Raw genomic sequence first — 13263 nt, 5'->3', positions numbered from 1 at the left:
GAGGAAACAAATAAAAGATTATGGCTGCATCAGCACAAGCCTAAGAGCAAGAAAAATAACATATCACCTAGTGGGCCAGAATCAATCTTTCTCCTTGACAATGAATTATGGCATTATTATTGCTAGCCTCATAGTTCACCTGCTATTTTTTTCACTTCCCACTAGGATTTGTCATATGATTTTCTCACTGAGCCTTTGTTTTTGTTACTTTAATCTCTACAAAATATATTTGCTCATTTCTAGAATGGCCTTTTAAATATTTGTATCTTTTCATTCATCAAATATTTATTGTGTGCTGATTTTTCTATTTCTTATGGCTGCATTACCAGTACCGAAAAGTTCTTTTTTTTGCTGCATGTATTATTTAATTAAGCTAGAGAGTAAAAATAATAGCATAGGAAAGAAACAGCCACTTTTTATGCTAAAACATAGATCTGTACATTGTCAACTACTTAGATGGTTCAAGTTTTCATTCTGAATCAAGAAAACTGCATTTTGTTAGGCAGAAAAGGGCCCAGAGCCTCCTTACCTCCTCTCTCATGCTCTCTCACTGTGTCTCCACCACACCTAGCCAAATCAGGAGTCATTTGCATCAGGTGTGCTCACTCTTTTGGGGCCCTTCCATACCTTATATACATCACCCATAGGTGAAAGAGCTAAAATCTACCTTGCTCTGCAAAACTGCATTGCATAAGCTGGACCAGTGGCCCAACTTCCCCAGACAGAGGAAGAGTGGAGATTTTCATTTAAAATTGATTTTCTGCTCTTTGCTTTATACATATCTTTTTAAATTTCAGCTGGGTTACAATCTGGGAAGGAGGCAGCACAGGAGTTTCAAATAATCAAATGGCACTGCTGGATGTTCCTGAAGAGTCTTTAATTGGTTCTATTGAGAAAAGGGGATATGAACACTGTTGTAGAGAAAATGGAATTAACAAGTACGTCAGTAACACAAGCAGATTGCCAATTTAGTGGAATTACAGTTTGGAATCCCTAGTGACAGACCAGATTATCTCTCTTTTTTTGTGGTCAAAGACTTAGTTTTGAAAGAAAATTACTAGCAGTGTTCATAAGTTCTTAAGCATTTCCTATTTTAAAAATTTATTATTATTAAAATGTTGATGCGCACTGTCTGGGGAATGGACATGCTTGAAGCTCTGACTGGGGAGGGGGTTGGGGGGGGCATGGGCAATATTCATGACCTAAACTTTTGTACCCCCATAATATGCTGAAATAAAAAAAAATGTCCTGCAAAGGGTAAAAATATTAAGATTTGGTTTTTAACCCCTTTCATTCAGAAGAGCACATTCTAGACACTACATATGTAGCTTGGCTTTTTCTAGCCCTAGCCCTGGAACAGACATATCAGATCATATGTTCACTAGCAGTGACTGTGTTCTTCACCCCCTCCCCTGTGGCCCAGGTTTCAGAAGAAATATCCCTTAACATGCATCAGTAAGCAAAGTAATGGAGGCTGCTTATATATAAGATGTATAAGTTTATAATGCAGAAAAGTATATACCTTAATATTTTAATCACCCAAGTTTCAGGAAATAATGACCATGGAGCAACACTCAATTTACATTCTTTAAAAAAAAAATATACTGACAACAGAATAATCATTCTTCCATTCTCCATGGCCCTGGGATTTAAAATTTCTCTTTGAACCTTGTTCTTCCTTTGGGAAAACTAAGAAGTTAGCAAAAGCTTCCTCTGGGAAGATTTCAAATTGCATATGGTAACAAACCAACCAACAGTTTAGGTACCTAAATAAAACCCTATATTGGACCAAGTGCAGAATATAATGAGGAGACAAATACTTGCTTGGTTTATGACGCTTCCACTGCCAGTAATTGTCCACTGTATAGCTGGTTTCGGAAAACCTTCCACGTGGCAGATTATTGTTTTAGACAGTCCACTGGGATCAGTTTTCTTTGTCATTTTTATTTGAGGTTTTCCTAAAATATCATTACAATTTAAATATGATGTTGAACTGAGATCATAAAAGAAACCAGGTATCAAATTCTCAAAAAATAATTTGAGTTAGTGCCCAAACATTCGATTACCTTCTACAATGAGAGTCAATGACTCCCTTTTCTTTAGTCCTTCAACCTCTTGCAGAGCAGTTTCACAGACATAGTTTCCAGCATCCTGATAATGAAGACTAGAAAATGATGGGCTAGATCGAAGCCTGATGTTATCCTGATTAAATAAAAAGTAAATTACCTCACATGGCACAATTATAACTCTCTTTGTATTTATTAGATAATAATTAAGCCTAAAACTATTCTTGTGGGTGTAATAAAAATACAAGCTTCTTTTTCTTAACTTCAGATGCTTTCAAAAATAGATTACCTTTTACCTTTGTCGTTTTAGAATCAGACATATCAGAGTTTTATTGCAGACTCTTCCATTTACTGAATTTATAATTTGGAACAAGTTCATAAACTTTTGAGACTGAGTTTCCTTATTTGTGAAATGGGATGATAATATTGCCATATTGAATTGTTATAAGGAGTTGATTATACAAATAATGCTATGTGTTTACATTAGTGAAAGTTTTCAGTTGATAGTACCAACTCTTTGTGGTGTATGCAGATGATCCAGGATTGACAGACATGGACACTTGTGGTACCTAATCAATGATGGGTATAAATGACTGAAAGTCATCTCATAGCATACAGTTACCAACATACGGGAGCCATTACAGAGTGCTATAGTATGAAAGCATACGCCAATTTTGTGTTGGAAACTTAATCCTTAAATTCACATGCTGATGATATTTGGAGGTAGGATTTTTGGGTGGCAATTGAGATTAGATTAGGTCATCAGGATGGGGTCCCCAATGGAACGGGTGGCTTTATTAGAAGAGGACAAAAGACTTGAGCTGCCATGCTCTTGCCCTCTCACCATGTGATGTCCTTCACTATATTTCTATTCTAATTTCTAAGAGCAAAGAAAATGTAACATTTAATTTAAAAAATGGCCTCATATACAGAAAATAGTCCTATTTTACTAGGAATTGAAATGTTCCTAAGCAAGCAATTAAACACAATCCTAAGATTGTATAGTGACTGTAGTTGATGTTAAAAACTGGGTTAGCCACAATAAACTTAGTTTCTCTAGTCCTGTAATAAAACCTGCTATGAGTGTTTATACAGTTGTTATATTAGTTAGACTAGGTACCTAGAACTTGTCTAGCCTTCTGAAGTCTGACTACTACAAATATAAATTTTATGTTAAATATGCAGTCTATGAGGTGATACTTTATCTTAGTGAACAAGAAGTTGTGATGAGGCTTTGGCTGAAAGAGAGTGAAACAGAAACAGCTCTACGAGTAAGAGAGCAAGTAACAGAAAATTGAGCATTCAAAGGGATCAAAGAACAGAGAGTAAAGCAATATAAAATAATTTAAATTTCCATCAAAAAGAAACTCTAGCAATAAATTTTTCCACAATTTTTTATAAAGATAATTCTTTTCAACTTCTATTTCAAATGGTATGGGTGTTTTCTCTATATATCACTGGTTAAGAGCTCTTGTTGCAAGTCATGCTCTTGTAAACAAAGGCACTGGGTGTTAAGATATACTAACCAAGGATTTAAGTGGTGGAATCATAATCACAACCTTTTTCTTTGCTAATAACCTTGCCTCAAATCACCAATCATCAATCCTACTTTCTCACTCTAAAAAGATAGCAACGAGTCTCCAGGTAACAGCCTACATTTCAGATAATTACAAGCATATAAGCACTCACTCACGAAATACTTATTAAGCTCCCAGTATGTTCTGGGTGTTACTGTGGCCCAGGGATGAAAAGATATTCCTTCTGAGAGGCTCCTAGTACAGTGCAATCTGCTTTCAGAAACTTGAGTAGTTTTCAGTAGCAGAGAGAAAAAAAGGTGTGTTATCAAAGCATAGTGTTTATAATCAGAAAGGCTGGTCTTGAGTCTCGTCTCTGTCAGTCACGAGCCTTCTTGCCTCAATTTCTTTGAGCAACACGGGGGAAATAATAAATAACCTTCATATTGTATAAGGTTGTTGTAAGCATCATGTAAAAATAATGTGAGTTAAAACATACTGTAAATTGTTAAGCTCTAAGGTATATCACTATGTTTGTGTGTATGCACACACACACTTGTATGTGTGTAATTACTTAATAAATACACAAAATTAAGGTAACACCCCAAACTAAGTTTTAGAGCATCAATTATGGATGCCAACCTGTTGTTGAGTGCCCCTAAAATTTTATTGTGATTTGATTTGTATTATTACTGAGAGAGAGAATTAATGTGGCTGTATAAACATATCCATGAATATATGTATTTGGATATAATATAAAGTGCAAAAGAAATCAGTCCAAAGAGCAGTATAGTACCGAGAAATACACTTACTTTCATCCACACCACTGTTGCATTCCTACTGGCAGATATTGTACATGACACCGGCAGGGCATCACCAATCTGCTTGGTCACTTCCCCACTTGGGTTTAAGGACAAATCCAAATCTGTTAACGAGAAAATCTGCTTAAAATACAAACTCCAAGAATTTACAACAGTAAAAATATTTTGGAAAAGAAAAGAGAAAAGAAAAAAATCCTTCTAACTCCAGTTAAAAATTCAGAACTGATTTATGTGACTCAAATAACGACTGTAGCACAATCTGCCTAGTTTCTCAAGCCAGCTTTGAGATCAGTTTGGACAAGTGAATGGTCAATATAATTGATCAATTATTTATTTGCAGTTAACACGATTGATGTTTTGAAGGCATATAAATATTGCCCTATGGTATATCACCTTGAGAAAAAAAATCTTAAATTACTTCTGGAAGAAAATCCAGAAAGATGATGACTAGGTAATATTATAAAAGAGATGGCAAGGCATAAATGTTGGAAAATCAAGTATATTTAAACAGCAGGTGATAAACTGAAAAACTATGAGGTAGTCTATGTGTTTCTTCAGAGGGAGTTGACTATAGTAGTAGATATTTTTAAAGAATGCTATTCCATTTCTCATGCAATTGATATTTTAAAGAAGATCTATTATTAGGTACACTGTCAGCAGAAATCATTTTTTTCAAAAGAGAATATAAATGCATCTAAAGGTACATAATCTTTCAGATGAAAACTAATTTCTGTAAAAATCTTAGTGTCATAGTATGATCTATATGAGGAAAATCCAATTCAATTGAGCAAACATTTACTGTACAGCTACTATGTCCCAAGAACTGATGGGAGACGCAGAGATGAATAATGAGCTTACAATTTAATGAGGCAGAGGTGTTATGCACTCAACTGACAACAAAACACAGCCCATGAGATCAGCACCTAGCAGCAAACCTGCTACAGATTAAGAGCTCAATAAGTATTTGTTGAAAGATTAAAGACAGGCTACAAACAGAGGTACAAAGAAAGACTTATGGGAGTTTAGAGAACAGAGCTTATCTGGTTTCTAAGCAGTAATAAAGGATTTGTTTAGGAGGCATTGCATGGTTGTGGCCCCTGACGGTTGATAAGCAGAGATGTAGGGAAAACTTTTGCCATATAAGCAAAGGCAAAGAGGTGAGAGAGCTTGGCACATTTCACAATGGTGCATAATCTGGTATGAATGGTGATAACTCATGGAAGGAAAACCTGTACAATTATTTGAGGCCATACTGCAAAGGGCCATGCATGAGGTTGGGACTTTATTCTAGAGTATGGTGATCTGCCATTGCACTCCACATTTCTTCTTAGTTTTCCATGTTGTAATTGCAATTTGTTGATTGTTTGTAACATCATTTTTTTTTCTTTTTAATTATGGGTACATAATAGCTGTATATCTTTATAGGGTACATTTGATTATTTATGGTTTATAAAATGTCACATGGTTGCTTAGAGAGCTAAACATGATGTTTTGATACAGAGAAGCAATGTGAATTAATCAAATCAAGGTATTAGGGTGTCCATCACCTCAGGCATTTACGCAACATCCTGTTAAATGTGTGTCTCTCCTGTTAGACTGCAAGCACCATGAGGGTGGTGACCATGACTTGATTTGTCACTGATGTACACACAGTGCCTGCCACAGGGGAGGCTCTCAAACACTTATTGTTGAATGAATGAAGGGAAGGAGCATGCTTTCAAAGTTTTCTCATTAATATTAAAAATGCACCATCACATAGAAAAGTGGAATTTCCTCAGAATATTTGATTGAAATATCTTTAGATGAAAATGAGTTAGAGGCTTTTATTATCTGGATAGTTAATTTGCCAGTGAGAAGATAAAAGATTTTAAAGGATAATTATGAACTTTGAAAGTTCTGATGAAGAATCTATGTGTGCATGGATTGGCAGAGGAATAGTAGCCGTTTCATCAGCAACTGGGAATTTGTAGGCTGAGAGTCTTTATGAGAGGTCTGTTCTGCAAACATGTACAGGAATGGGTTGGTGTTTCTCTACTCACACTTCCTTTAGTCATCTGTGGAAAGGACATGAATCTTGGTTTTGCAAAATAAAGAAGCTATTAAAAATAAGTGGGCAAAAATAGGATTTTTTGCTTTTATATGGTTTAGAGTCAAATGTTGATTTACTTGCAATACTTTTTTCAGCTTCTGAAGAGCAATAGGGCCTTAAAACCCAATTACAGTCTACTCATAAAAATCAAAATGCATTTCAATCTAATTAAATGTACTAACATCTAATTAAACTGTTACACACTTTTTGTTTAATTTTGCCCCCATCACAGATGATCATCTAGGCATTATGTGGTTGTTACCTAGTCTTTTGTTTTGTCATTCTACTATCTATCCCTGTCTGCCTGATCTAGAAGTAATACAAATAAGAACCATCTTCTTTTAGAGTCCTGCGTACCTAGCATCTCTTAAGCATAAGCACATCACACCATCTGTAAGGCACTGGATTATTGATTATTGGCCCAGAGATATCATGAACAATGACATCAGAGGACTCTCTTACAGGCAATTCTATCTGCTGGCTGTATTCCCTCACTTCATTATTTTATTTTTTTCATGGAACAGGGCTGGATAAAAGGTCCCATGACTGGTCCTCAGAGAAAGACTGGCACTATTGTTATACTGAGAGGTCACTGTTTCTCTCTAACTAGCCCCTGATGGCAGACACACTCAAATCCATGTGACATGAATATGGAGTAAACAGAGAAATGGCCCAGCTACGAACACATTTCTTAACAGTCCACTGCTTTTACAGGGATCCCCAGGGTGCACTTCCAACATCAGACAATCAAAAGCAACCATCTGGTTGTTTTATTCCCCAATGTACCCTCTTGTATCTCCCTTAATGTTTTTGCTCCTTTCTCACATGTTTTTCAAGCATTATGGTTAAAGTGAAAGATTTAGAACCAAGTGTTCAGAACAATTTCTGATGTCTCTTCCTAGTCAGTGGCATTGTAGTGGACCATGTCTAGAGGAAACCTTAATGATGGTACTGTTGGGTGCAAAGGGCTTATTAGAAAGTTTGTTCTATGCTTCCAAGTAGGATGGACATTTTCCTAAAGCACACTGTACATTCTAGTGTCACCAGGGTACAGTGTGAGCTATTAGTTTGCTGTTCCTATGCTGTATCAGGTACACCAATAATATAGACTCTCACGAATCACAAAATAAAGAACTCAAGTTAAGTGTCTGTTTGTTATGTATTTATTTTTCCATCACACTGGGGCAAATATAAGTTTTAGAGTATCTAGAAATCAAAGGCAGATTAAAAGTTAATGAAAAGATATGTTCAAGATGATTTCGAAGAGATTTTGTTTCCAGAAACTTTCTATCCTTCTAAATAGAATAAATTTAGCCAATAAACAACTTTTAATGGTTTCTACTTCCTTTTCCAAAAACTAAATCTACAGTAACTTTGTGTTGCCTGGATTAGGGTATTAATATTATTCTGCAGTAAAAAATGATACATAATCTACACATTTTGGGGCTAACCACAAACCTTGTGAATGTCAGGAATATCTAAGTATCCTCTTAAAATATATAATGAGTTGTTTCGTTAGGATCCATATGAATAGTGTTTATTGATACCACAAATTGAGGACATTTTGAAAGAAAATGGAATGTTACCACTACTGAAAGTTGCAATTATCAGATCCATGCAAGGTTTTAACATTGCTCTGTAAATTTGGACCAAAGTTGAGTTTACTCTGATGCTCTCTACTGAAACCAAGTTAAGAAAGATACAGCTGAAATTTATTTGAAAAGATAGCTACATTAGACTATTAGAGGCCTTTGAAGTGAAGCTGGTAATGAAGAAGTAGGTGACTTACAGTGAACTGTGATGGCTGTTGAAGCAATCATGCTTTTTTTGTCTATCAGGGAGCATTTGTAGTCTCCTGTTGCATTGCGCCTCACATCTGTCAATGTGTAAGTATTTGAGCTTCTTATTCCTTCAGGCTGTCCCTTTTGATAGAGGCAAAATGTCATATGATTACACTTGGTAGCTATAGTAATGAGAACAGTTGTATTTCTTCATGAAGATAGTATTTTCTCAGATAAGGAAAAAAAAGGGAAGATGTTTCATTGATTGGACAAAAAAGAGTACAGTTTGTTACCAACATCTGATTTCTGGAGAAATCTTTAATATTTTGGTTCCAAGGAATTTGAGGAGCTAATTTATGTTGTATTGATGACAGCTACTTTATCGACAGCATGGTTCTTGTTTGAGTTTTAAAGGAGATTTTTTGAAAAATGACCAATGTTGTATTTTTATATTTATGCCTTACCTACTTTGACAAAAAGATTTGAGGCAGCTTAAAAGAAAACATGCCATATATCCAAATAAAAAGGAAAGGCAGTAAAGAAGGAAAGAAGGAAAGAAAGGAAGATGGAAGGAGAAGAATGAGAAAGAGAGAAGGGGAGAAAGAAGAGAGAAAGAAGAGGAGAGAAAGAAAAGGAAAGAAAGAAAACGAAAAAAAAATAACACATTATGAATAGGAAAATATACGTAGGAATAGGGAGTATATATTAACAACAACAACAACAAAATAAATAACTGGCAGATATTGTTGCTCTAACTGAGGCACAATTTGGCTCTGTCATCCCTGAGAGCCAAGTGGAAGCTTAGTTTCAAAATTTCCTTTCGAAAATGAGACAAAAATAGCATGTCAATTTATTAGCAGAAACAAAGTTTTCCGTCAACAATTAAGGCTAAAAGAAATCACTGATTCTACTCTTCTAAATAATGTAGTGAATGACATTCTTAAATACTACTAAGACAGGCAGTGGATGAAATTTGTATGCACATCCCTGTATTAAATGCAGTATTGAGTTGTATTAATATATGGCTTCCCTCAATTCGAAGGTGATGTCAAACAGAAGGCTGTGGAAGAATAAACAACTATCCTCAGACAGACCTCTCTCCTAGTGTGGTTCCATATCACTATAACATCCAGAACACATCTTAAAGAATTTTCCAAAGTGTCCTCTGTGCATATCATTTCTTTCAGCTATGATATGGATAAAAGTTGAGGAAGTGGTGCTTCAAGATTGTACTCAATGACAAGAAAGGGCCCATAGCATTCATTATTCTATCAATCTAAATATTATATGCAGCAGAACTATTTCTACTTCAGAGGATCAGAGGTGTGTTCGAGGCCACATTGTAGGTAGATTTAGAACCCACATCAGACTATTTGCTGTCATCAGTTTTCATTTTATTGTTATCTGCTTCTAAAGAGCAGATTCTTATAGCTTATTTGGATAATTAAACCTTAGTTTTTGCCATTATGGTTTCTTCTGGTCAGCGTTTTTTGTTTGTTTTTGTTTTTCTTCCTCTTTGCCCTGAAATCTCTCAAAAATGAGAAAAAAGGCAACAAAATTGGCAGGTGCCAAGACAGCTTTCACAAGACTTTCTATAGGAAGTGTCCCTTTCCGCCAAGAATAACCCTTTTTTTTCTTTTTTCACTTAATCTATCCATGTATGTACAATTCTTATGTAAGTCAGAAGCCAATCAACAGGACAAAATGATAGTTGAGCTCAAGTAACACGTTAGCACTTACTGGCAAGTAAAACAAAAACTCCTCAGGAGGAGGATTGCCATTTCCTATGCATTTAAGAGTGATGTTGTCCCCTTCTTTGATGGCATTTTTTGGTGGCAGCACTTGTATTGTCACCTGCTCTGTAGGATCTGCAAGAGTCACAAACACAAGTTAACCATTTTCATCAAGTACCAAATTACTCTGTGCATACAATATAAATGACTAAATTATATGCAATTTTCTCAAGAAGCTAGTAATGGTAATTACTTAAATATATCTTTTTAGAGAAGGATTGAAGTTAATAGCCACTTACTATACCAAGTACTAATCTTAGTTAGAGCAAACTACAAGGAAACCCTGTTGCATAAAAACCAATTTCTTCTTGGAAAAATGTCTTTAACTGAGATAGCAATGACCATAATTATTTTATGTCTAAAAAACCAGTAGGAAAAAAAATCTCACTGTATGATTTTATGATAAGGAAATTTAAGTGTATTATATGAATTTTACAGTTTGCAAAGGCAAAATCAGCTAGCAAAGTAGGTAAAGTTATTAGGTACCATTGTACTCATATTACATAATTATATCTTATATTAAATTTAAAAAAGAGACATGAGCTAAACAACACCAGCAAGGATTTGGAGTTCAGGAGAGTAGATCTGCTTTCAAAAAGATAAATCTTATGAACTGAGAGAGAACCTTAACACAATCAACAGGACTTCAAATGTATTGTAATTTTGACCTATGCATTGGAGCCAAGATGCATCTTTCATTCCGCTTTGGTCATATTTACAGAGAAAATAGTGCTAAAGGGTATTCTTTAGTACAGCCTACTGCTCAACAGTAGAATGCTAAAGAAATTAAAAGCTGGATACAGTGGACCATATCTAGCAAACAGGAAATAAAAGGAGGTAGTGGTGGCAGTTATAAATGACCCACTTTCTAACTTATCCATTTGTTATACAGTTGGATAATACAATGAACAATGAATTTTGAAATCATATAATGCAAAAGGTTTGTTTTTTAATGAACCTTTTTGACGAGACTTAAAGACTTAATAACTATTGAGGTGTGTGTTTATATTTTCAAACTGGCGGCATTAAAAATCATCTACGAAGAACTTTTTTGTTGTTAGCTAATAGGGTGAAACAAATACGTGGTAGTTTGGGAGGCTTTTTTTTTCCATCTCTTGCAGTCATTTATTTATCTTTCTACAATTAAAGTATAGAAAAAACTTAGAAGGGTTATTGTAGATTGCTTCTTTGCCTTTTCTCTATGAAAGGGCTTCTCTGAATATTTGCCCAGAACATTCTGAGGCTAAGCAGTGATTTGGTTTAATATACTTTTTGTTTATTTTTCTGGATTTGCCTGAGGTAGTTTCCCAACCAGCAGTTCCTAGTAAAGTTGAAAAGTAAATAAATAAAGTTTGATTTTGGTGCCCTACTGACCTTCCATTTCTGGGCCTTTCTCACTCTTTTACGTGGCTCTTCTCTGACTAACACCCAGGTTTGAGTGGCACATCTCTAATCAAGACTGCCATCAACACAGCCAGGGACTGCAATCTGTGTGACTTCCTCCTCTATTTCAAAATTCCACCTCTCTGCCTTCCCTTTTCAATAGGCTCTGCTTTGTGAAAGAACTAAACTGTCATCAAAGAGATAACGCAACATATTTGTGTTTTAACAGTGACTTTGTGGATGTCCACTAACATGCCTACCCCAAAATTAATGATCTCTTATTGTCCCTTTGCCCCTGACTTTAAATTTTACTCCACCTATTAGTAAGTCATCCTTGTGCCCATTTCTCTGCTTGCTCCTTTCTCCTCTCCTATCCACTCAATCACTAAGTCTTGATGAGTAATACTTCATAATATGTTTTGCATCTGATTCTCCCCTTCTGTTTCCACTATGACTTCTCTAACCCATGCCCTAATTAACCTACACCTGAAGCAATGCCATCACATTTCATTTGGTTCCTCGCCAGTCTCCCTCCTTTCTATTCTTTCATAACATTTTCTCTGAATCAGTTTTCTGAAGGAGTGCTTTGAATATTAAAATTATATTCATAATCTTTCACATTCTTAACATATAAAGATTTAAAATAAACAATCCTAAAACTGGTATCTACAGTTTGGCTTGAACCTAGCTCAAGTGGGAATCTTATATTTCACTATTCTGCATAAGCTCCTACATTATAATCAAAGGGGTCTACTCAAATTTTCTTCCTTCCTTCTATCCATTTATTCTTCTGTCCAGTCATTTATCCATTTGTTTAGCATCTATTTTGTGTAAGCACTAAGTGCTGGAACAACAAAGTTGAAAACAGTTTATCCCTTGCCACAATGAGCTTTCATTCTATTTATGAAGACAACAAACTTGTCATTGAGGAATTTTAATCACAGGAGTAACACTATTACATCTGTGCTTTAGAAAAATATTTCTGGCAGCAGCTTGAAGGGAAGTTTGTTTGGGGGTGAGCAGAGAAGGGTAGGCAGACAGGAGGCCTACTATTTTGGAATTCACTGCAGAAATATAGGCAAGAAGGAATGAGGGCATAAATTTAGGCAGTACTAGAAGGCAGAAATCAGATAAACACAAAGATTAAAGAGTTAGATTCTCTAAAACTTCATTGCTGATTGAATAAAGAAAGAGTGGATTAGTGTATCTTTCTCAAGTTTTCTCAAGATAAACTTATCTCTTTTTTTTTTCTTGCATTTATGCTTCTGTCCTTTCCATTTACCTCTCTCCTTTTCTCTGATGCCTTCCTCGAGCTGTGGTTTCCCCAGTGTGGTCCTCAGATCAGCAGCATTAGCATCATTGGGGCATTTGTTATAAATATACAGAGTCAAGCAACTCCCTCACACCTACTGGATCCGAAACTCAAGGGAGGGGTCCAGCAATTTGTATTCTAACACGTCCTTCATATTTTCCTGATCCACAATAGAGTGTGAGAATCACTCTCATTGAGCACCTGCTCTTTCAGGACTCTTTCCTGAGCTCCTGTGGCACTTACCACTTGCAACCTTTCATTGACAATTTCCTTCAGATATAAGTGTCTTGTTTCTTTATTGGGGTAGTCAGGACTGTCTTAAACCTATTCGTGTCTTCACCATGAAGCCCAGCACTGCATACATTGTGCTTTCTCAAAAGCCATGCCGAGTGCACCCTGCACAGCCTGCATGGTAAAATCATTTCCTTTTTTTTTTTTCTTTTTTTTTTTCTTTTCTTTATTTTTTATTTCAGAATAGTAAGGAGGTAAAGATGTTTTTGTTAC

General features: G+C 35.5%; 1 protein-coding gene across 4 annotated transcripts in view; it reads right to left on the bottom strand.

Moving 5' to 3' along the window:
* Positions 1 to 13263, bottom strand: part of ALCAM (activated leukocyte cell adhesion molecule) — a 193896-nt gene that overhangs the window by 21294 nt on the left and 159339 nt on the right. For 2 of the 4 annotated variants that reach the window (XM_069475072.1, XM_069475073.1), the window contains exons 7-11: positions 10012 to 10139; positions 8280 to 8412; positions 4393 to 4505; positions 2067 to 2202; positions 1825 to 1958 (exon numbers count right to left, since the gene is read on the bottom strand). In XM_069475072.1, the coding sequence (XP_069331173.1) occupies positions 1825 to 1958; positions 2067 to 2202; positions 4393 to 4505; positions 8280 to 8412; positions 10012 to 10139 (644 nt within the window). Of the gene's footprint in view, positions 1 to 1820; positions 1959 to 2066; positions 2203 to 4392; positions 4506 to 8279; positions 8413 to 10011; positions 10140 to 13263 lie in introns of all 4 variants that reach the window. The other 2 variants (XM_069475071.1, XM_069475074.1) reach the window with 1 other exon arrangement.

The sequence above is a fragment of the Eulemur rufifrons genome, chromosome 7 (assembly GCF_041146395.1).
Source record: "Eulemur rufifrons isolate Redbay chromosome 7, OSU_ERuf_1, whole genome shotgun sequence".
In the NCBI taxonomy this organism is placed as follows: domain Eukaryota; kingdom Metazoa; phylum Chordata; class Mammalia; order Primates; family Lemuridae; genus Eulemur; species Eulemur rufifrons.
This window is presented reverse-complemented; position numbering and strand designations above follow the sequence as displayed.